This window comes from Crinia signifera, chromosome 3 (genome assembly GCF_055691185.1).
Source record: "Crinia signifera chromosome 3, ASM5569118v1, whole genome shotgun sequence".
NCBI classification, from domain to species: Eukaryota; Metazoa; Chordata; class Amphibia; order Anura; family Myobatrachidae; genus Crinia; species Crinia signifera.
In genome coordinates, this window is record NC_139219.1 from 160,500,240 (window position 1) to 160,524,949 (window position 24,710).

The 24,710-nt window shown below is 44.9% G+C and overlaps 2 protein-coding genes across 2 annotated transcripts in view; one reads left to right on the top strand and one right to left on the bottom strand.

Moving 5' to 3' along the window:
- SLC35F1 (solute carrier family 35 member F1) overlaps positions 1-24,710 on the bottom strand; it is a 298,410-nt gene that overhangs the window by 193,104 nt on the left and 80,596 nt on the right. The window lies entirely within an intron of this gene.
- LOC146063909 (uncharacterized) lies at positions 13,163-17,944 on the top strand. Its single transcript, XM_083176818.1, has 2 exons — positions 13,163-13,943; positions 14,860-17,944. The coding sequence occupies exons 1-2, from the start codon at positions 13,524-13,526 to the stop codon at positions 15,415-15,417; spliced, it is 978 nt and encodes a 325-aa protein (XP_083032944.1). The 5' UTR covers positions 13,163-13,523; the 3' UTR covers positions 15,418-17,944.

A 24,710-nucleotide genomic window follows, 5' to 3' on the forward strand; every position in this document is an offset into this window, starting at 1 on the left:
AGCCAGTGATGCAAGCGGGGAATTTGAAGGATTCGTCTTAACCTCATCTTCCTCCTCTAGTGATGAGGGACCCCCTCAAAGACGCCCCCGTAGAGCAGCTGAGACCCCCCCCAAAATGATTGATCCCGTATGGACCCCACCACCAGACAATTTAGAGCCCCAGGTTCCTGAGTTTTTGGCCATCCCAGGAATCCAATTTGATTCAACAGGTCTCAGAGAAATTGACTTTTTCAAATTATTTTTCTCTGATGATTTTATAAATTTAATGGTGGACCAAAGTAATTTATATGCCCAGCAGTTTATTGCTCAAAACCCCACGTCATCATTTGCTAGGTGGACCCCTGTAGATGCAGTAGAGATGATGACGTTTTGGGGTCTGGTGTACAGATGTTCTGTACAGCACCCCACTTTACCGTATGGCCATGACTCGGACTCGTTTTGAGACAATCCTTACATTTTTCCATTACACCGATAATGCACAGTGCCCACCCAGAGATGATCCCACCTTTGACCGGCTATTCAAAGTCAGGCCGGTCATTGATCATTTCAGTGCCAAATTTGCAGAGTTGTACATCCCTGAAAAATTTATTTGTATCGACGAGTCCCTTATACATTTTAAAGGAAGGGTTAAATTCTGCCAGTACCTTCCCAGTAAGAGGGCAAGGTATGGCATAAAAATGTATAATCTGTGTGAAAGCACCTCAGGGTACACCCACAGGTTTAGGGTATATGAAGGGAAGGATTCAAGAATTGAACCGCCAGAATCCCCCCCCCCCTCCCTCGTAGGTGTTAGTGGAAAAATTGTCTGGGATTTAGTGCACCCCTTCCTGGATAAAGGTTATCACCTCTATGTGGATAACTTTTACACTAGCATCCCCCTGTTTAAGGCCCTTGGTTCAAGAGGTACAGCAGCTTGCGGTACTGTGCGCAAGAACCAAAGAGGCCTCCCAAAAACGCACATTGCCCAAGTACTGAGAAGGGGTGAAAGCAGGGGAATATGCACCGAAAATATGTTGTTGGTCAAATATAAGGACAAGAGGGATGTCCTTATACTGACAACAATTCACGGAGACAGTACCACCTCCGTCCCTGTACGAGGTACCAGTACCCACACCTCAAAACCTAATTGTATCCTAGATTACAATAAGTACATGGGCGGAGTAGATCTTTCAGATCAGGTACTGAAGCCGTACAGTGCCCTGCGGAAAACAAAAATCTGGTACAAGAAGCTGGCCGTGTATATCATCCAGATGGCACTGTATAACGCTTACGTGCTATTCCGTTCTACCAGCCAGGGGGACATTTATGCACTTTCAAGAGGAAGTCATAAAGGGCCTAATATTTGGGAACCAGCAGGCAGAGGGCCCCAGTACTTCTAGTACTGGCCCCCGTATTGTACCAGGGCAGCATTTTCCTAACGAAATCCCCTCCACTGCAAAAAAGGGCAGGACACAAAAAAGGTGCAAAGTTTGCTATAAAAAGGGAATAAGAAAGGATACTATTTTCCACTGTGAAACTTGCCCCGACAAACCCGGCCTATGTATAAAGGAGTGTTTTAATATATACCACACATCTATGGATTATTAGGTTCATCATTTCACCGTGCTTCGGGGGTCTTGCTAATGCCACATAGCACCCACCATTCATTCCACCAGAATCTGAGCTGCAAAATCCAAAAATCACTCCTTCCCTTCTGAGTCCTGCCATGCACCCAACTGGTATTTTTTGGTCACATATGAGGCATTGCCATACTCGGGAGAAATTGGGGCACAGATTTTGGGGTGCTTTGTCTCCTTCATTCCTTGTGAAAATGAAAATTTTTGAGCCAGAACTGCATTTTTGTGTACAAAATTTAATTTTTCATTTTCACTGCCCAGTTGTACCACAATTGGTGAAACCCCTGGGGGTTTGAAATGTACACTATAGCCCTAGATGAATTCCCTGAGGGGTGTAGTTTGCAAAATGGGGTCACTTGTGGGGGGGTTCCACTGTATTGGTGCTTCGGGGGTCTTGCTAATGCGACATAGCACCCACCAACATTCCACCAAAATCTGTGCTGCAAAATCCAAATATCACTCCTTCCCTTCTGAGTCCTGCCATTTTTTGGTCACACATGAGGCATTGCCGTACTCGGGAGAAATGAGTCCTGCCATTTTTTGGTCACACATGAGGCATTGCCGTACTCGGGAGAAATTGGGGCACAGATTTTGGGGTGCTTTGTCTCCTTCATTCCTTGTGAAAATGAAAAATTTTGAGCCAGAACTGCATTTTTGTGTAAAAAATTTAATTTTTCATTTTCACTGCCCAGTTGTACCACAATTGGTGAAACCCCTGGGGGTTTGAAATGTACACTATAGCCCTAGATGAATTCCCTGAGGGGTGTAGTTTGCAAAATGGGGTCACTTGTGGGGGGTTCCACTGTATTGGTGCTTCGGGGGTCTTGCTAATGCGACATAGCACCCACCATTCATTCCACCAGAATCTGTGCTGCAAAATCCAAATATCACTCCTTCCCTTCTGAGTCCTGCCATGCACCCAAATGGTATTTTTTGGTCACATGTGAGGCATTGCCGTACTCGGGAGAAATTGGGGCACAGATTTTGGAGTGCTTTTTCTCCTTCATACCTTGTGAAAATGAAAAATTTTGAGCCAGAACTGCATTTTTGTGTAAAAAAATGTAATTTTTCATTTGCACAGCCCAGTTGTATCAAAATTGGTGAAACCCCTGGGGGTTTGAAATGTACACTATACCCCTAGATGAATTCCCTGAGGGTGTAGTTTGCAAAATGGGGTCACTTGTGGGGGGGTTTCACTGTATTGGTGCTTTGGGGGTCTTGCTAATGCGACATAGCACCCACCAACATTCCACCAGAATCTGTGCTGCAAAATCCAAATATCACTCCTTCCCTTCTGAGTCCTGCCATGCACCCAAATGGTATTTTTTGGTCACATGTGAGGCATTGCCGTACTCGGGAGAAATTGTGGCACAGATTTTGGGGTGCTTTGTCTCCTTCATTCCTTGTGAAAATGAAAAATTTTGAGCCAGAACTGCATTTTTGTGTAAAAAATTTAATTTTTCATTTTCACTGCCCAGTTGTACCACAATTGGTGAAACCCCTGGGGGTTTGAAATGTACACTATACCCCTAGATGAATTCCCTTAGGGGTGTAGTTTGCAAAATGGGGTCACTTGTGGGGGGGTTCCACTGTATTGGTGCTTCGGGGGTCTTGCTAATGCGACATAGCACCCACCAACATTCCACTAGAATCTGTGCTGCAAAATCCAAATATCACTCCTTCCCTTCTGAGTCCTGCCATGCACCCAAATGGTATTTTTTGGTCACATGTGAGGCATTGCCGTACTCGGGAGAAATTGGGGCACAGATTTTGGGGTGCTTTGTCTCATTCATTCCTTGTGAAAATGAAATTTTTTGAGCCAGAACTGCATTTTTGTGTAAAAAATTTAATTTTTCATTTTCACTGCCCAGTTGTACCACAATTGGTGAAACCCCTGGGGGTTTGAAATGTACACTATAGCCCTAGATGAATTCCCTGAGGGGTTTAGTTTGCAAAATGGGGTCACTTGTGGGGGGGTTCCACTGTATTGGTGCTTCGGGGGTCTTGCTAATGCGACATAGCACCCACCAACATTCCACCAGAATCTGTGCTGCAAAATCCAAATATCACTCCTTCCCTTCTGAGTCCTGCCATGCACCCAAATGGTATTTTTTGGTCACATGTGAGGCATTGCCGTACTCGGGAGAAATTGGGGCACAGATTTTGGGGTGCTTTGTCTCATTCATTCCTTGTGAAAATGAAAATTTTTGAGCCAGAACTGCATTTTTGTGTAAAAAATTTTATTTTTCATTTTCACTGCCCAGTTGTACCACAATTGGTGAAACCCCTGGGGGTTTGAAATGTACACTATAGCCCTAGATGAATTCCCTGAGGGGTGTAGTTTGCAAAATGGGGTCACTTGTGGGGGGGTTCCACTGTATTGGTGCTTCGGGGGTCTTGCTAATGCGACATAGCACCCACCAACATTCCACCAAAATCTGTGCTGCAAAATCCAAATATCACTCCTTCCCTTCTGAGTCCTGCCATGCACCCAAATGGTATTTTTTGGTCACATGTGAGGCATTGCCGTACTCGGGAGAAATTGGGGCACAGATTTTGGGGTGCTTTGTCTCATTCATTCCTTGTGAAAATGAAAAATTTTGAGCCAGAACTGCATTTTTGTGTAAAAAATTTAATTTTTCATTTTCACTGCCCAGTTGTACCACAATTGGTGAAACCCCTGGGGGTTTGAAATGTACACTATACCCCTAGATGAATTCCCTGAGGGGTGTAGTTTGCAAAATGGGGTCACTTGTGGGGGGGTTCCACTGTATTGGTGCTTTGGGGGTCTTGCTAATGCGACATAGCACCCACCAACATTCCACCAGAATCTGTGCTGCAAAATCCAAATATCACTCCTTCCCTTCTGAGTCCTGCCATGCACCCAAATGGTATTTTTTGGTCACATGTGAGGCATTGCCGTACTCGGGAGAAATTGGGGCACAGATTTTGGGGTGCTTTGTCTCCTTCATTCCTTGTGAAAATGAAAATTTTTGAGCCAGAACTGCATTTTTGTGTAAAGAATTTAATTTTTCATTTTCACTGCCCAGTTGTACCACAATTGGTGAAACCCCTGGGGGTTTGAAATGTACACTATACCCCTAGATGAATTCCCTGAGGGGTGTAGTTTGCAAAATGGGGTCACTTGTGGGGGGTTCCTAACTTTTAGCATCTTATGGTGCCTAGAAACCTACATGGTGCCTAAAAAATATTCTCATAAAAAGGAGGCTCCAAAATCAAGTAGGTGCTCCTTCTATTATGGAGCCTGTGGTTTGGTCAACGTGCACACTAGGGCCACATATAGGATATTTATGAAAACAAAAGAATTGGGGGAATCAATTTTTAGTCACATTTCTCTAGTAAAATCTACTGTGTTCCTTAGAAAAATGTATTCAAATTGAAAATCTGCTAAAAAAATGAAATTTTGAAATTTCACCTACACTTTGTTTTAATTCCTGTGAAACACCTAAAGGGTTAACAAACTTCCAAAATGCTGTTTTGAATACTGTGAGGGGTGCAGTTTTTGAAATGGCATCATTTATGGGGGTGTCTCACATACAAGTCCCTCAAAGTCACATCAGAACTGAACTGGTCCCTAAAAAAATCAGTGTTTAAAATTTTCTTGAAAATTTGAGAATTTGCTATTCATATTTTAAGCCTCCTAGTGTCCAAAAAAATTAAAAGTAGGTTGTAATAATGATGGAAACATAAAGTAGACATATGGTCTATGTTAGTTATTAACTATTTTGAGTGGTATGATTATTTGTCTCACAAGCAGAAAATTTAACATTTTGAAAATTGCTAAATTTTCCATTTTTTTTCCACATTTTGGTATTTTTCACAAAAAAACACAGACTGTATCGACCCAAATTTACCACTAACTTGAAGTACAATGTGTCACGAGAAAACAATCTCAAAATCACTGGGATAAGTAAAAGCAAAAAAAAGTTATTCCCACTTAAGTGATACATGTCAGATTTGAAAAAAAGGGCTCTGTCAGGAAGGCAAAAACAGGCTGCGGCGGGAAGGGGTTAATAATGCGGTGGCCGGCGAAGGGGGGGCGAACAGGGCTGCGGATGTTACAACATCCCGCCCTAAGCCTGTAACATCACAGTTAGTAGCTGATTGGCCGGTGATAAAAAGCAGACACTTTATCACTTCACCGAGCTTAATAAAGCTGCCCGTGTCTTGTGCAGACCTAAAAAGGCAAAACAGATTCACAGTCTCAGAGGTTGCAATCAACAGCTTTATAATGACACTTTTTATGATGTGGAGCACCAAATCACACACATGGAAGTAGGGAAGCCATTCCTGGCATCCTGGAAGTATTGCGTCCATAAATACTTGAGATTATAATCATTCCATCCCATGCAAACAAAACATGCTGCAAATTGGGCTAGATGCAGTGGGACAATACATACATTTTTGGTTGCTCCAAGTCACTGATGGGTTGGAAGCACACTGCGCGTTGACAACATTACTGTATGGAACACTCCCAGCCAATCAGTGACTGAAAACAAAAAATCAGAGCTCTTCTACTAGCGTATTCTGATGAAATAGCAGGATGGGAGAGGGGAGGTAAATGGAGATAGAGCAGCATGAACAACCATTGATGGAGCAGGGAGTGCTGGAGGAGAGAGAGGCTGGCTCTAATTGTGATGATGCTGGACAGGAGTCCGGAGAAACATCTGTCACTGAGTGATATCTACGAGGGGAAGGGGGTGCAGAGAGGCAAAGCAGAATATGGCCCTCATTCTGGTTGGCTCAAAAAGAAATGTTAGTTGACTGCTTTGTAAGCCTTGTAGTGCCACCTGCCGTGTGGCTGAACGCCCACCACAGCTAATCGCATATATACCATGCAGTGCTGCGAATGGTTGTTTTACATAAACATCCATTTGCAGTCTTTTGTCCCCTGTATTTTGGGAGCCAGGGTTGGTCCAAGAGCCCAATGCTGGTTGATTAAATATAGGGGAACCTTAGTCATTTTTCCCCCTGTATTTTTACAACCAGGACTGGCTGATGTCAGTCTGCCAATTTCACCTGCCTGTACCTGGTCTATTATACTAGTGATTTTTGGTAAGGTTTATTGTGTGATTTTAACAATTGCATCCTATTAAAGTTACAACTTCTATCATTTTCAATTGGAAAACATCTGGATGTGATTTAATATGTGCAGATTTTGGTAAAGGCAAAAATATATATATATATTTTTTTACTAACCGCACCCTATAACATCTGTGATTTGAGGAAAAGGTGCGATTTTAAGTAAAAAAAATAGCATCTTATCCAAAACCACAACCTATTACATCTGACCTACAGTCTGCTTTGCCTCTCTGCATCAACTTCCTTTGGTATATGGTTTGTACTACTTTTACATTGCACCAGGACTTTGAAACGGTTCATTCCCGATACGACCCTGCATTTTGCTCTCTTCAGACCCCTTCGGCAATATTGGCGGGTCGGTGACGTCATGTGGGGGCGGAGTGTCATCAGGGTTGGAGGAGAAGGCAGGGTTCGGAGCTCCAAGCACTGCCTCCTCCATCAGTGTGAACGGGAACCGTGTCACTTGACCTGGTTAACCCGTTCACACTGCACAGCAACCCAGCAACAAACTGGTAAGAACCCTTCTTTTTTACCGGTTCGAAATGCCTCAAAATGAGGCCTGCTGAATAAAACTCATAGCTTTCTATAAGCAACATCATCTGTAGATGACATTGCCTATAGGGTACAACAAGTTCTGCAGAGTTTAGATTTCCAGAGCCTAACACATATGGGGAATGCAGAAAATCTTTGAAAATTACATTGCAAACATTTCAACTTCTATTCAAAAATATATGCTGTCATCAAACAAATTGCATAACCTTTGTCTCTCAATGACACCAAGAGAAGTTATTGAATAAAGACTGTGATACAGTGGGTGAAATGTAATAGAATAAGAGATTCAGAAAGTGAGAGATTTGGTGAGAAATCTCCAGTTTTTTTAAAGCGGCAATCATTTACACTGCAAAACCAGTTTGATTTTTAAGTTCAAATGATTGCTACTTTAAAAAAAACTTTCTTACCAAATCTCTCACTTTCTGAATCTCTCATCCTATTTATTCATTGTAAAGCCCTGCACACATGGCACCGCCGACATTGTTAATGATATTGTTGGTGCTGCGGGTGAATAGTGCCTACACACTAAATTATATAGTTAACGATTTTGGCCCTTATTCCGATCGGATCGCAGTACAAATTTGTTCTCAAAATGGGCAAAACCATGTGCACTGCCGGGGGCCAGATGTAACATGTGCAGAGAGAGTTGGGGGAATTATTTTGTTTCTGTGCATGGTAAATACTGGCCGCATTATTTTTACACTGCCATTTAGATTTCACTTTAATCACACCCCACCCAAACTTAACTCTTTCTGCATATGCTACATCTGCCCCACCTGCAGTGCACATGGTTATGCCCATTTTCAGTATAAATTTGTACTGCGATCAGATCTGAATAAGGTCCATGATTCAGTGACATCAACCGTAGCCACTCCTCATGCACGTTGTTTGCTACATAGCTAAAATTGTCCTGTATGGGGCTTAACTGTGGAAGTGATTGTCTGAAACATACATAGATTTTTATTTTTATTACCCCCTCCCTGTCAGCCAAAACAGAAATGATTGTTTTATACACTTGCAGCAAAATCAATCATAGCTAAAAATGTTAAATAATCTGGTTTTCCTGCAGGACAGCTCATAAAACTTGAATTTAGCATATTACATACATGGGGGAAAATGCATTTTATTGGCACAATAACAAACAATTAAAATTTGACACAGTTCGGACTTTGTGGTTCTTTACAGCAACTATAGAATCGACCACAATCCGCAGACATACTAAGCCTTCTCTATTTTATTTCGTTATTAGCACAAGTTGTTGTTCTCACACATTTCTCCTGCTCTCCTGCCATGCAGACTCTCGGCTTGGAACAAAATGTATACTGTGAACAAAAAAGGACATACTGAATCTGCTGATGTTTCTTTTCTCCACATACTGTATCCACACCACTGTATTAACTGGTTGTTATACCTTCAATAAATATTCTGACAAAAAGAGGCTTATGAATGATCTTTAAACTCATATCTGTTAATCTATACTCGATAAAGTCTCTGCACCCACTTTGCTAATATCACTAAGGGACAGGGTTTATTTATCACAATCTGGCTGTGATGCAATATATTTGCCTACAATTCGCTTTTTGCTATATATATATCGCACAAATGTATTCAAATCTGCATGCAGGGACAGAGCTTGCAAAAAACCTCTGTCCATGAGAATTTCCTCCCCATGTTTCTTGGTATTTTCTGCTGTTCCGATGGCGTTATTATCGCAAGGCTCCCTCTGATATTATTTAACATTTTACCATTAGTAAATTCAAGCAGATTGCATTTCCAATCGTGTATGGTATTGCAATATGCTTACTAAAAATATGCAAATGTGAGTGCCTAGAGAATTATTTTGGAAAATAATTATCCAAAAGCCTTTTCATATATTTAGGTACTACTAAAATAATGTGAAAATGTCTGAAAACACCATTTTGGGAATTTATTTCAGTAAAAAAAGAAAACTGATAAATATGCCCCGAAATCATAGTAAAAGTATAAAAAGTCTCCCCCGGCTGTGGTATTACCCTGCTGGCTGGTTGGGCCCGGTGCTGGATCTTGAAATATAAGGGACCCCTACTCATTTTGTCCCCCGTATTTTGGGAACCAGGACCGGCCCTTGAGTATGGCGCTGGTTTTATAAAACCCTGGGGACCCCTATTTGTTTTGCCCCGTGATTTTATGAAACCAGGACCGGTTCTTTCAGTTCGGGGCTGGTTATGCTCAGGTGGGGGACCCCACACAAAAATTGCACAGGACTGAAAATCACACATTTTCATGACTAAAAATCGCACTATATCGCACTTTATCGCACTTTTTTGCCGAAAATTCGAATATCATTAAATATGATGATTACAAGGAAAAAATGTGATTTTAAAAAGTGCGATGTGCGGCGATATGGTGCGATTTGGAAAAATGCGATAAAATAGCATCCTATTAAATTTCACCCTAGGAATCACTACTAGTCCATTCCCATATAAGATCTAAGGGAGGTGGATACATGCACATTTTCCACCTTCTTCTCAATGGAATATTAACCATTATCCATTTGATCGTTGCATACAATTCTTTATATTAAAAAAAAGGCAACCTATTAATGATAATACCTATAAAAGATGGAAGAATAATACTTCAGAACTTCTCTTTAAAAAAGCGTTTAGTGGGGAAATTTGTCAGGATATAATTCCATTATAATTGTTGTCTTTAAGAAGACTCACTGCATTTGGACCTCTAAAACGATTTATTTGAGATATCAATCTACCCCTGTCTACATTTTGTTACTTCGTTTGACTGCCGCCGTGCAGTACTATGGGAATCTCCTGAGTGCCTTCCATATCGTTTGTATATATATATATATATATATATATATATAAGTACTGTATGTAGGGTCCGGCACTCCCAGTGTGCAGATGGTAGGTGCCCGGGTGCCTTCCTCGATTGGCTATGCCAATGTATCTGGTTTAGTTGAAATGAATAGGCGTCACTCCGGGGCTTCATCAATAGAAAACTTTACTGAAGTGCAGCGGCCAACGCCGTTTCGGAATTACTCCGTCCTCAGGGCCAACACCAGGTGTTGGCCCTGAGGACGGAGTAATTCCGAAACGGCGTTGGCCGCTGCACTTCAGTAAAGTTTTCTATTGATGAAGCCCCGGAGTGACGCCTATTCATTTCAACTAAACTATATATATATATATATATATATATATATATATATATATATATATATATATATATATATATATATATATATATATGCAGAAGTACCAACACACTCGCCATTCCTAAGAATGGGGTGCAAACAGTACCCACTTCCCAGGATGGGGTGCATTGGCCTGTGCCCAGCACTCACTACAACAAACTAACTCACCTTAACATTCAAATAATCAATTAAATAAATAATGGGGTTTTAGTTCATGAATTGAACAATGCATTTAAGCTTGCAGCCCATCGCCAAGGGACCCCATTTCACTCAAGTCCTACACTAACAACTGATTTTCATGGGAACCTGGCAACTGTTTGCACATCATAGTGACAGCTGCCCCTTTGATACTAATTCAGGTGCTGTGTTTGGGATTGTCTCACCTTTAAAAGCCATAAGGACATGGCAGTTGAGCTTTAACCCAGGAAAATAACACATGTTCATTTTAGCTATGATGTGCAAACAGATGCCAGGTTCCCATGAAAATCAGTTGTTAGTGTAGGACTTGCAGTGAAATGGGGTCCCTTGGCGATGGGATGCAAGCTTAAATGCATTGATCAATTCATGAACTAAAACCCCATTATTCCCATTATTTATTTAATTGATTATTTGAATGTTAAGGTGAGTTAGGCCCCATACACACCAGAAAGATTCATGCAAGATTAGGGTACAATTCGTCGTTCGTAACGACGGTTGTGCATGAATCTTATCACTATCGTTTGTTTTTTACTCACGATTGTGGTCGTTAACGATTGGATGCGCGCTCCCGTCAGCTCGTATGTCGCATTGGCGGTTTTGCCTCCTGCAGCAGAATCAGCCGATCCGACCGCAGATTGTGTGTTGATCATATGCACATCGTTAGCACATTGAGTGTGCTTCCGTCGTCGCGACCATCCATCCGATCCGTGTTTTCGCGCGAGTTCCTGGACACTCCTACCGCAGCCATATTGCCCCGTGGATGCAGCAGCGAAGGAGCACACGGCGTCTTCTACTGCGCGCACCTGACAGCAGGTAAGCAGGCCACCGCTGACCTCAACACCCCACCTGGGTCCCCGCTGCCCATACCAGGCCACCGCTGACCTCAACACCCCACCTGGGTCCCCGCTGCCCATACCAGGCCACCTCTGACCTCAACACCCCACCTGGGTCCCCGCTGCCCATACCAGGCCACCGCTGAACTCAACACCCCACCTGGGTCCCCGCTGCCCATACCAGGCCACCTCTGACCTCAACACCCCACCTGGGTCCCCGCTGCCCATACCAGGCCACCTCTGACCTCAACACCCCACCTGGGTCCCCGCTGCCCATACCAGGCCACCGCTGAACTCAACACCCCACCTGGGTCCCCGCTGCCCATACCAGGCCACCTCTGACCTCAACACCCCACCTGGGTCCCCGCTGCCCATACCAGGCCACCGCTGACCTCAACACCCCACCTGGGTCCCCGCTGCCCATACCAGGCCACCTCTGACCTCAACACCCCACCTGGGTCCCCGCTGCCCATACCAGGCCACCGCTGAACTCAACACCCCACCTGGGTCCCCGCTGCCCATACCAGGCCACCGCTGAACTCAACACCCCACCTGGGTCCCCGCTGCCCATACCAGGCCACCTCTGACCTCAACACCCCACCTGGGTCCCCGCTGCCCATACCAGGCCACCGCTGACCTCAACACCCCACCTGGGTCCCCGCTGCCCATACCAGGCCACCTCTGACCTCAACACCCCACCTGGGTCCCCGCTGCCCATACCAGGCCACCGCTGAACTCAACACCCCACCTGGGTCCCCGCTGCCCATACCAGGCCACCGCTGAACTCAACACCCCACCTGGGTCCCCGCTGCCCATACCAGGCCACCTCTGACCTCAACACCCCACCTGGGTCCCCGCTGCCCATACCAGGCCACCTCTGACCTCAACACCCCACCTGGGTCCCCGCTGCCCATACCAGGCCACCGCTGAACTCAACACCCCACCTGGGTCCCCGCTGCCCATACCAGGCCACCTCTGACCTCAACACCCCACCTGGGTCCCCGCTGCCCATACCAGGCCACCGCTGACCTCAACACCCCACCTGGGTCCCCGCTGCCCATACCAGGCCACCTCTGACCTCAACACCCCACCTGGGTCCCCGCTGCCCATACCAGGCCACCGCTGAACTCAACACCCCACCTGGGTCCCCGCTGCCCATACCAGGCCACCGCTGAACTCAACACCCCACCTGGGTCCCCGCTGCCCATACCAGGCCACCTCTGACCTCAACACCCCACCTGGGTCCCCGCTGCCCATACCAGGCCACCGCTGACCTCAACACCCCACCTGGGTCCCCGCTGCCCATACCAGGCCACCTCTGACCTCAACACCCCACCTGGGTCCCCGCTGCCCATACCAGGCCACCGCTGAACTCAACACCCCACCTGGGTCCCCGCTGCCCATACCAGGCCACCTCTGACCTCAACACCCCACCTGGGTCCCCGCTGCCCATACCAGGCCACCGCTGAACTCAACACCCCACCTGGGTCCCCGCTGCCCATACCAGGCCACCGCTGAACTCAACACCCCACCTGGGTCCCCGCTGCCCATACCAGGCCACCTCTGACCTCAACACCCCACCTGGGTCCCCGCTGCCCATACCAGGCCACCGCTGACCTCAACACCCCACCTGGGTCCCCGCTGCCCATACCAGGCCACCTCTGACCTCAACACCCCACCTGGGTCCCCGCTGCCCATACCAGGCCACCGCTGAACTCAACACCCCACCTGGGTCCCCGCTGCCCACTAATAAAGGTGGCCAGATGTATTATGCCAGCCCAGCCGCCAATCTTCCCCTGCGGCCTACCTACCAAATATTATGCCACCACCACTAAATGTAATGTAAAGATGATAAATGTATAGAAATATGATTTATTAAAATTTCTTAAATGTATAAAAACAAAACATTTATTTTTATTAATTATATACAGTTTAATGAAACATTTAATTTTAACTACTATTTATATTAACCAAACTATTGACATTTGAAAAATATGTACATAGACTATTGTCAAATTTTTTTTTTTTTTGGCAGGAATGTCCCAGGCACTGGCCAAAGAACAGGAGTTTGTGGAGGCATTCATAGAGAAATACCGCGAACTTGAATGCCTCTGGAAGACAAAGTCGAAAGACTATAGCAATAAAATCAAAAGAGCTCAAGCGCTGCAAGATCTCCTTGAATTTAGCAAGAGCTACAACCCAGAGGCTGATACGGAATGGGTCCGTAAAAAGATCCAGAATTTGCGGACTGTGTTTCTTAAGGAACATAAAAAAATACAGTCTTCCAAAAGGTCCGGTGCTGGTGCAGGAGAGGTGTATGAGACGTCGCTGTGGTATTACCACTTGCTGACCTTCACACTCAGCCAGGAGGTGCCAAGGCGAGGGCTCTGCATGATGGTGGAAGGCGAGGCGGATGACGTGACAGCGGCCATGGATGAAAGTTCCCAGCCGTTATCAGTAAGTACTGGTCCAATGTGTATATCACCCCTTTGCCCCATTTCTTTCTTTCAATCATTTTTTTGTTCCTTTATCCAAAAAGATTTTAAATGTGGTCTTCCTGCCAGGGGACAGCACCAACACCATTGAAATATGCCTTATATTGGTCCCTGACCTGTTTGGCTCGTGCTGTCCCCCGGTACTGCTGGGCCGGCATCTCCAGGGACACAATTGGGGCAACCTCCCTGGGATCATCTGGGTCCTCCGGCGGTGCTGGTCCTGCCGGGCGATGTGCCCTTTCTTTGCGGCGAAGTAAATTGTGCAGGACGCAGCACGCCATGACGGCCCAGTCAATTTTATCCAGCCGGAGGTTGATGGCTGTGTGGAAAATGCGGAATCTGCTGGCCATTATCCCGAATGCACTTTCCACAAGCCGGCGTGCCCTGGAGAGCCTGTAGTTGAACACCCGTTTGTCGTGGTCCAGTACACGCTTGGCATAGGGCTTCATGATGTGTTCATGAAGCCCAAATGCCTCGTCCGCAACAAATACAAAGTTCAGCCCATGCTTGGTTTGTTGAGCTGTGGGCAAGTGCATGGTGTTGGAGGCGAGCCTGTGGTAGAACTTGGTGTCCTTCAAAGTTCCACCATCTGAGGCCCGACCATTCCTGCCGACATCCACAAAGAGGAACTCGTAGTTCGCATTGACCACAGCCATCAGCACAATACTGAAGTACCCCTTGTAGTTGAAGTAGTACGAACCGCTGTGGGGTGGCTGATTGATCCGGACGTGTTTCCCATCGATGGCTCCTCCACAATTAGGAAAGTTCCACGCCTCATCAAATTCAGCAGCGATGTTTTGCCACTCCTGAACGGTGTTGGGGAACTGAAAAAAAGAGAAGGTGATGTTAACTAATTGTTGTTGTTTTCTTTTCCACAGACAACAAGTACAGAGATAGAGGTGGTCCACACCTCAACCCCTAATCCAACCCCAGAGCCACAAGACTCATCGGGAACAATCTATGGAGTTCCGGAAACCCCCACCCCGCCTCAACTATTTGGCAAAAAGAAAAAACGCAGAACCAAGGCAGTTCCTGAACAAGAACCCGATGATATTCTGGTTCGAGCCGAACAGGTGCTGCGTAGGCCATCTGATGAGTTTGACACCTTTGGAAAGTACATGGCTGATGGCTTACGGAAGCTACATCCGGACCAACAGATGGCGTTCGAACGCGTCACAAGCGAACTCCTGTTTATGGGCCGACAGGGCCGCCTGTCAATCAAAACCACACTGATGGGGCTTCTTCCATTGCACCAGACGCTGCAACAGATGCCTGCCGTACCCTCACCAGCCATTGCATCATTGCCTTTAAACACCCCGCCCATTAGACAATCCTGTACCCAACCTCAGACCCCACCCCGGTACAGTCACATGTATACAACATTGTTGGGAGACAGCACGAACCTGGATGATACACCGGTTTTGCAAGATTTATGACCGCATCCCATAGAATTATTTCGCAGTTGGCATGGAGTAGTATGTAACACGGTGCTTGTGGCGGAGATAATGGCCATGCTGACTTGTTGCATACTTGTAGAACAATGGGGCCGGGACCATTGTATATGCTGTATGCAACAGGTAATCATGAGTCCCTTTCTTTATCTGCGCTACAAGCGCCGTCTCTCTACTGCTCCATACTGCAAGGCAATGAGGCACTGGTTTGGTTTTAAGTTAAAATAATTTTAGTAGTTATGGCACTTTGCCTATGTTTTATATGCTATGTGTGTTCTTTCTATAGGTCCATGCTTGGAGCAGTATGGCACATGGTGCATGTTGTGCAGACAATGAAAGGACCTTCATGCTACAGTGGCGCAGAGTGCAGAGCAATGGGGCCGGGACCACTACTTCTGCACTATGCGCCATGGATGCATGAGGGTGCTTTTGTTGTCCGCGCTACATGCGTCGTCTGCCATACTGTCCCTTGCCGCATGGCAATGAAGCATTTGAAATGCCTTGTTATTTTTAGGGCACTTTGCCTATGTTTTATATGCTATGTGTGTTCTTTCTATAGGTCCATGCTTGGAGCAGTATGGCACATGGTGCATGTTGTGCAGACAATGAAAGGACCTTCATGCTACAGTGGCGCAGAGTGCAGAGCAATGGGGCCGGGACCACTACTTCTGCACTATGCGCCATGGATGCATGAGGGTGCTTTTGTTGTCCGCGCTACATGCGTCGTCTGCCATACTGTCCCTTGCCGCATGGCAATGAAGCATTTGAAATGCCTTGTTATTTTTAGGGCACTTTGCCTATGTTTTATATGCTATGTGTGTTCTTTCTATAGGTCCATGCTTGGAGCAGTATGGCACATGGTGCATGTTGTGCAGACAATGAAAGGACCTTCATGCTACAGTGGCGCAGAGTGCAGAGCAATGGGGCCGGGACCACTACTTCTGCACTATGCGCCATGGATGCATGAGGGTGCTTTTGTTGTCCGCGCTACATGCGTCGTCTGCCATACTGCCCCCTTGCTGCATTCCAGTCAATTAATATAATGTTCTTGCAATATTTAAATAAACAACATTACTATATAAGCATTTAGGATAACAATATTTAAATCAACACAAAGCACTTTTAAAAATTATGTGTACTCAATGTGCTGTATGACACATGGTACTTGTGGTACAGACAAAGGACATGGCCACGTGGCACATAGTGCATATCAATGGTGCCAGGACTATTGCATCTGCACTATGCATCACGTGAGGTGGAGGGGACATGCATTATCTGCACAAGCACCATGTGTCATACTGAGATCTACCTCATGTCCGAACAAAGACAATACATTTGCTTTATATTTTTGATATTTGCATAACTTTTTTGGCAATTTTTATATTTATACTGTAAAAAAAAAAAAAAATTATCAGTATTTGTGAAACTCACAGTTCCATTATTTAAATAAAAAACGTTATCTTTTCACTACAAGTGTGTGGTATATTTTTCCTTACCTTGCAATACTGATGCTGCAGGACCTTCACGATGGCTTTACAGGTCTCCGGGATGATGAGTCCCAACGCTTGCGGGGAGATGATGGATCCAAACTTGAGGTCCGCCAGCGATCGTCCTGTAGCCAGAAACCTGAGGGTTACCACCAGCCGGTCCTCAGCAGGGATAGCCATCCGGTACTTGGTATCCTGCTTCTGGATGTGGGGGGTGACCAGACGCAGCAGCTCCTGGAAGGTCTCATCGTCCATGCGAAGGAAATTGCGATAATCCTGGGGATTATTCTCGCGAATCTCCATCAGCAGGGGCATATGAGACCGCGCTTGTCGTCCCAGGAGCCACTGCTTGGTCCAGCAGGATCGAGCCTTCCTACGCTGGGCCCTCATCCTCCTCACCCTGAGCACAACGTAGGAAAGCAGGAAATCTTGCTGGAACGAATCCATAATTCAAAAAAGCAAAATGGGGGAAAAAAACACACTTTGTTCAGCAATGCAAAAACAAAGCAGCCAAAAATAGCAATGTGCAGCGTTCTGCAGGAATGCAAAAACAAAGCAGCCAAAAATAGCAATGTGCAGCATTCAGAAGGAATGCAAAAACAAAGCAGACAAAAATAGCAATGTGCAGCGTTCAGCAGGTATACACCAAGCCTCACTAGTCACAAAGCAGAAATGAGGTCCTGCAAAATGGCTCCTAGTCTTGTTACCCTCCTCTGCTAGCCCAGCCCATAATTCTTTGTGTTCTTTTGTCCCCCCCTTGTCTCCCCTCTGGTAGCCCGGCCCTTTATTTACATTCCAAAAACGACCGTGACCAGTGCACTCACGATGCACTCACGATCCGCACATCCGACTGTCGTACGACCATCATGTGCGATGTCGTATCGTGAGTACATCGTTAGTAAATCGTATGGAACATAGAACACGATCGTTAGCACATCGTTAAAAGGCCACGGGAGAGCGCCGCAGGAAAGTGCACACAAAATCGTTAGACGATCGTTAGACGATCCTGATCTTTCTGGTGTGTATGGGGCCTTAGTTTGTTGTAGTGAGTGCTGGGCCCCCTGTGTTTGTATATATATATATATATATATATATATATATATATATATATATATAAAGGAGGAATGATCCGGCACTCCGCTTCAGTGCACTGTGTGTGCTCCGGTGCCAGCAGCCAGTATTGGATAATGGCTTGTGGGGTTTGCTGCGGCACAGACGGAGTCAAGTCAGCTTTGCAAAAAAAAATTAATTTAATGTGTAACAACACATGTCTCTGTGCCCGACGTTTCTGGGTCCCGTTTTTGCAATGCTGACTTGACTCTGTCTGTGCCGCAGCAAACCCCAGACAGCCATTATATATATATATATATATATATATATATATATATATATATATATATATATATATTGCTCGATGGTTGGCGGCACTCACATAAATAATGCTCTGATGGTCAAATGTAGTCTCAAAGCTTTATTTCTTACGCTTCTTCATCAGGACATTCATATATATATATATATATATATATATATATATATATATATATATATATATATATATACAGATCGTATGTAGTGCTTCTAGCACAGTGTGGTCTGTATATCAGCACTGATATGCAAACCAGACCTGTGCTAGAAACACCACAGCAGACAGCGACACCCCAGGCAGGGAAGAGGAACTGCATGGGTTTTCAAAGTTGGCTGGTGCTAGAATGAACACTATATATATATTTTTTTATTTCACTGCACTAGCACTATATGCACTTTACAGCGCATCCTGAAGAAAAGGCTGACAAGCCTTGAAACGTCGGTATGCTGTATCTGATGTCACCATAAATTTATAAAATATAATTACAAAAATCCGCGAGTACCGTCTTCCTTCCCCTGTGCCTGATCCCAGGACGGGGATTGCACCCTATATATATATATATATATATATATATATATATATATATATATAATAAACAGAGGAGAGAGGTGCGCCTCATATTGCAGATAAGATGCGCCGCAGGAGCCAGCACACAGACGGATGGGGGGGCGCCAAGCAGGAGAGATGTCGGGACACAAACATGAACGGGTATCACAGGCCACACACTATCACGTTTCGTCAGAGACTTCGCCCTCTGACGAATTTCTGACGAAACGCGCTAGGGCGTCTGTGTGCTGGCTCCTGCGGCACAACTCAGCGTTTGCAGCGATTCATGTTCCTGAGGACCTCGTGGCTTGAGAGGAGCAGATTGCCATGGGTAATGTGACATATCATGTGGTAATCAGCCCACAGTGATTTTATTTATGGTACGAGCAATTGTCTTTTCATGCCTGGAGTGTTTTTATTGCTCATAATTAAAAACTAATTTATCTGCACTATGAGGCGCACCTCTCTCCTCTGTTTATTTTAGATACTTGTTTCATCCTGACCCTGGATGCTCATCCAAAAGAGAGGTTGCTGCAGTTCATTATATTGGACTTGGTACTCAAGTATTACCCTTCTTGTTAAAGTTGGGTCTTTGGACTTCCTAAACTTATCTGGACTCATATATCAGCGCTGCTCACAGCTGTATCTTTATATTTTTATATATATATATATACAGACTCGAAGGTGCGGCACTCTTAGCAACTCTTGAAGAACGTGAAGCAAGAACCGGTGGCTTTACAACGTTTCAAACTTTATTTCATTTGTCGTCAGGATACAATATAAAACACACTGACCTTTATTTATACCCCACACCACGAGGAAGACACTCCAGATAGGTTGGGACAAACACCCGCCCATCCGTCGTGTTGTGGCTGACGTCATCAAAACGTTCAGCAAGAAAAGCATCCCATCACCATGGAAACCCCAGTAAAAAACAAAATATAACGGGAAACAGCCTGTAGAAAGAGAAACAGAGTGACATAAGTAACAAGTATATGAAGGACATATTATACAACGATAATGTACACAAAAAGTATAGACAATGCTAATAATACATGAATTTATCTAAAAGCGGCAAACGACATTTGTTCATTTAACCCCCGAGGGAACATGACATCCAGTCGGTGTATCCACCGCGTTTCTTTTTGTAATAATAGACGGGATCTATCCCCACCTCTTTTTGAGAGGGGGACCCCATCAATCATCCTATATCTCAAGCTAGATAACGGATGTTTTTTCTCTGAGAAATGACAGGCTACGGGTTGTTCGCTCCTGCCACTCTCAATGGCTAACCTGATGGCATAACGATGTTGGGTCATCCGTTCTTTGAATTTGCAATCGGTTTTCCCTATGTAGCTCAAGCCACAAGGGCAAATAATCTGATACACCACGTGAGTGGAATTACATGTGAATTTCTGTTCGATTTTAAAAGGTTTACCAGAGTGTGGGTGCACAAAAGTGTCGCCTGTCAAAAGAAATTGGCAGGTGACGCATGTGCACTTAAAACATCCCATCCGATGGTCTTTAAGCCAGGTGGTGGGTTTGTCAGTTTTGACAGCAATGTCAGTTTTAACGAGTAGCTGCTTGAGATTACGGCCCCTAGAAAAACAGGGCATCAAACGCTGGTTGGCAAAGGGAAGAGATTTATCTTAAGTTATCAATAAGTTATCAATAGCCTGCCCTATTCACAAATGATACGTTACAGACGTATCAACAGCAATGATACAATCTGTACACAACAATTGGATGTCTTTATCTCCAATTTATTGGAGCGAGGTTATAAAAAAACAGAGCTACTAAAATGCAAGGAGCGCATCCTTAAATTGGATCGCAACACACTATTGCATAATTTAAACAAAACTAATAGCCGACCCAACACTCTCCCTTGGGCGACTAGATATAATGTAGCTTCCCATGACATCACCTCCACTGTCAAAAACAACTGGTCCATTCTCCAGAGTGATAAATCTCTTCCCTTTGCCAACCAGCGTTTGATGCCCTGTTTTTCTAGGGGCCGTAATCTCAAGCAGCTACTCGTTAAAACTGACATTGCTGTCAAAACTGACAAACCCACCACCTGGCTTAAAGACCAACGGATGGGATGTTTTAAGTGCACATGCGTCACCTGCCAATTTCTTTTGACAGGCGACACTTTTGTGCACCCACACTCTGGTAAACCTTTTAAAATCGAACAGAAATTCACATGTAATTCCACTCACGTGGTGTATCAGATTATTTGCCCTTGTGGCTTGAGCTACATAGGGAAAACCGATTGCAAATTCAAAGAACGGATGACCCAACATCGTTATGCCATCAGGTTAGCCATTGAGAGTGGCAGGAGCGAACAACCCGTAGCCCGTCATTTCTCAGAGAAAAACATCCGTTATCTAGCTTGAGATATAGGATGATTGATGGGGTCCCCCTCTCAAAAAGAGGTGGGGATAGATCCCGTCTATTATTACAAAAAGAAACGCGGTGGATACACCGACTGGATGTCATGTTCCCTCGGGGGTTAAATGAACAAATGTCGTTTGCCGCTTTTAGATAAATTCATGTATTATTAGCATTGTCTATACTTTTTGTGTACATTATCGTTGTATAATATGTCCTTCATATACTTGTTACTTATGTCACTCTGTTTCTCTTTCTACAGGCTGTTTCCCGTTATATTTTGTTTTTTACTGGGGTTTCCATGGTGATGGGATGCTTTTCTTGCTGAACGTTTTGATGACGTCAGCCACAACACGACGGATGGGCGGGTGTTTGTCCCAACCTATCTGGAGTGTCTTCCTCGTGGTGTGGGGTATAAATAAAGGTCAGTGTGTTTTATATTGTATCCTGACGACAAATGAAATAAAATTTGAAACGTTGTAAAGCCACCGGTTCTTGCTTCACGTTCTTCAAGAGTTGCTAAGAGTGCCGCACCTTTGAGTCTGTATATGGCAATTCGCATTGCTGTGAAGGCACCGGCTCACTTCACCGTGGTCAACTGGAGTGCCGTACCCTGGTCTTCATATATATATATATATATATATATATATATATATATATATATATTGATGTTATACATCTTAGTTAATTGAAGGGTAGTGTGTATATATATATATAAATATATATATATATATATATAGAGAGAGAGAGAGAGAGAGAGAGAGAGAGAGAGAGAGAGAGAGAGATTATACTGTGTGTCCTTTCTTTATATCAAAGAGTAGTTTTCTAATAAGAGTTTCTAAAACATATATTCACTATATAACGTTTTGTATTTCATCTTAAATGATGCACTGTTAGCTCAAATTGACCTTGGGTAAGTCACTATGCATAACAATTAATTTGCAATAGATCTGGTACTGCATACAGAGATGGATTTAGGGAAGCTTACAGTTGCTTGGAAACACCTTCCTCTATCATCATTAGGAAACAGAGATACTAACAATACAGCCAATAAGTATAAAGGGAGAGCAAGAGGTGGCAACAGAAATTGCTCTCAAAAGGAACTTCATAATGCAGGAAAAATATGTGTGTGTAAACATTTGTATGTGCTGTGTACATCTTCACACTATGTACATGTATGATTTACATTATTGCTTCTATAGTGGAGATCGAAATTTAAATAATCAATTGCTTTATAGCCATAAATAATAAACCATACTTGCCAACTTTTTCAATTTCCTTTCTGGTGTAAACCCAGAGAAGAAATGTTACTGGCTTGCCATGACACTAGGCCCCACACCAGGGGCTGGCTGGCTGGCAACTTTTAGCCCGGGGGGCAAGTCCAGAGCACTGGCCCATAAGTAACAGCGCATCATTAACATTGAGGTTTTTCGTTAAAAATATATGTATTAATAAAAAATATATAATAACAACACCATAGGCTGCTCCCCCTGTATAAAAACAGGACACCACAGGCTGCTCCCCCTGTATAATAACAGGACACCACAGACTGCTGCCCTGCATAATAACAGGACACCACAGACTGCTGCCCTTTATAATAACAGGACACCACATAACTGCTCCCCTGTATAATAACAGGACACCGCAGGCTGCTACCCGCACAAGGATCAGGGGAATCCGAGCACTGGCACACACAAACTCACAGTAGCCGGCGGAGGGCTTTTGCACACACCACCCCATCCCCTCTGTCATGCTTACAGCTGGCTGCGGACGCTTCCGGACGCTCTTACTGTCATAGCTGGTTAGCTCCGCCTCCTTGAGTAGCTGAAGGAGGTGGAACTGCTCACCTATGGCAGCGAGAGTGGCCGCAGCTGCCACACGGACAGTCTCCTGCAGCCAGCCTAATATATGATGCAGGGGGGCTAGTGACACTACCCCCCCCCCCCCCCCCCGGCCTAGCACATTATTGTCATGTGGCTCCAGGTTAACTGAGATTTTGCGCAAGTGCAGAAGCTCCAATTGTGGCAGCCGAGGTTTTGTATGTATCAGCCCGGCTTGGTAGGAGAATGGCTACTGAGAAAAATGCGGGACACTGAAAATTTGCCTGGCTTCCCGGAGTCCCAATCCGCCACAGCCACAGGCTGCTCACCTGCATAAAAAAAAAAAAGAGGACATCACTGGCTGCTCTCCTGCATAAATGAAGAACAGGACACTACAGGCTTCTCCCTTGCATAAATAACCAGGACAGCACGGGCTCCCTTGCATAAATAAAGAACTGGACACCACAGGCTGCTCTCCTGCATAAATAAAGAACAGGACACCACAGGCTGCTCTCCTGCATAAATAAAGAACAGGACACCACAGGCTGCTCTCCTGCATAAATAAAGAACAGGACTTTCAATCTTAATTCCCAGGATTTTAAAATGCCCGGGGATTGGCATCCGTACGCAGTACCCCTCTGGGAATAGGGCCCAGAAAGAAAGGAGAGCCTGCAGCCTGGCCAAACTCTTCCAGCAACCAGCCTACAGTCCCCGGTCTGTCAGCAGCTGTTGACTTCCTGGCCGCAGTAACCAGCTCAATGAAATGCACTAGCCCCTCCACTGCATAAGTGGGTATGGCTATGACTTACCAGGGCCCACCAGGAAATCCCCCACAACCCCTGCAGGCCAGTAAGAGCTTATATATACCTGTACTCAACTTGGGAAGTTAGATGTATGTGTTGCTTAGAAGAGACAACTTCTAGCATACAGAAGGTAAGAAACTATAGGAATCATTTAGCTAAATGTAAACTTCCTATTGCTTAGTTAGTCATTAGGGGGTGTTTAATGGGTTCTAAAGCAAGTATTGTCATTTTTCTCCCCAAAATGCAGCCAACTGAATTCCAAAAATCTGGCACCAGCAGAAAAATTTGCCTCCAATGGAACATAGTCCATACGTGAAAAGGGTCTATACAGGCTACATGGAATGTTTATAGGTCCTCTGCTATCCAGATGTAGGGGCCATGTTTCTGCAATGGTGCTGTGCCCAGGGCTATGTTCCCTTGGTGTGTTTCTCATGCACCACAGTGGAAATATTACCATAACTGCTGTATGAGATTGAGGTCTATAAGCATAAAACAACTTAAACCTGGGGGACTTTAAACTGATTTCAAATGTGCCTCAGTAAACCACAGTTGTTACTCCAACCAAATTAAAATTATGTGGAAAAATCATTTCTATGCATACTTGCTGACATTTTTTTTCTAATCTTCAGGAGAAGTCTGGAGAGGAGACTGTAAATGATGCAATTTGTGGGTCCACGTGGAGGAGGCGGTCTAAAATGACTTGAATTGCATCATTTTGGCCCTGACCCCTCTGTGTAGAACCAGTGCCATCTTTCCCATTGAGCTTAATGGACAGTTGCCCAGAGCCCCAAGGATTCTAGGTGCCCACCCCAACTGGGAAGATGGCATGGCTGCAGCGGGTGGCAGTGCTTCCTGCCCAGCAAAT

Excerpts from the sequence above, each read along its gene's own strand:
- LOC146063909 (XM_083176818.1), top strand. The coding sequence starts at position 13,524 with ATGTCCCAGGCACTGGCCAAAGAACAGGAGTTTGTGGAGGCATTCATA. Across the intron at positions 13,944-14,859 it reads AAAGTTCCCAGCCGTTATCA|ACAACAAGTACAGAGATAGA; the intron begins GTAAGTACTGGT and ends TCTTTTCCACAG.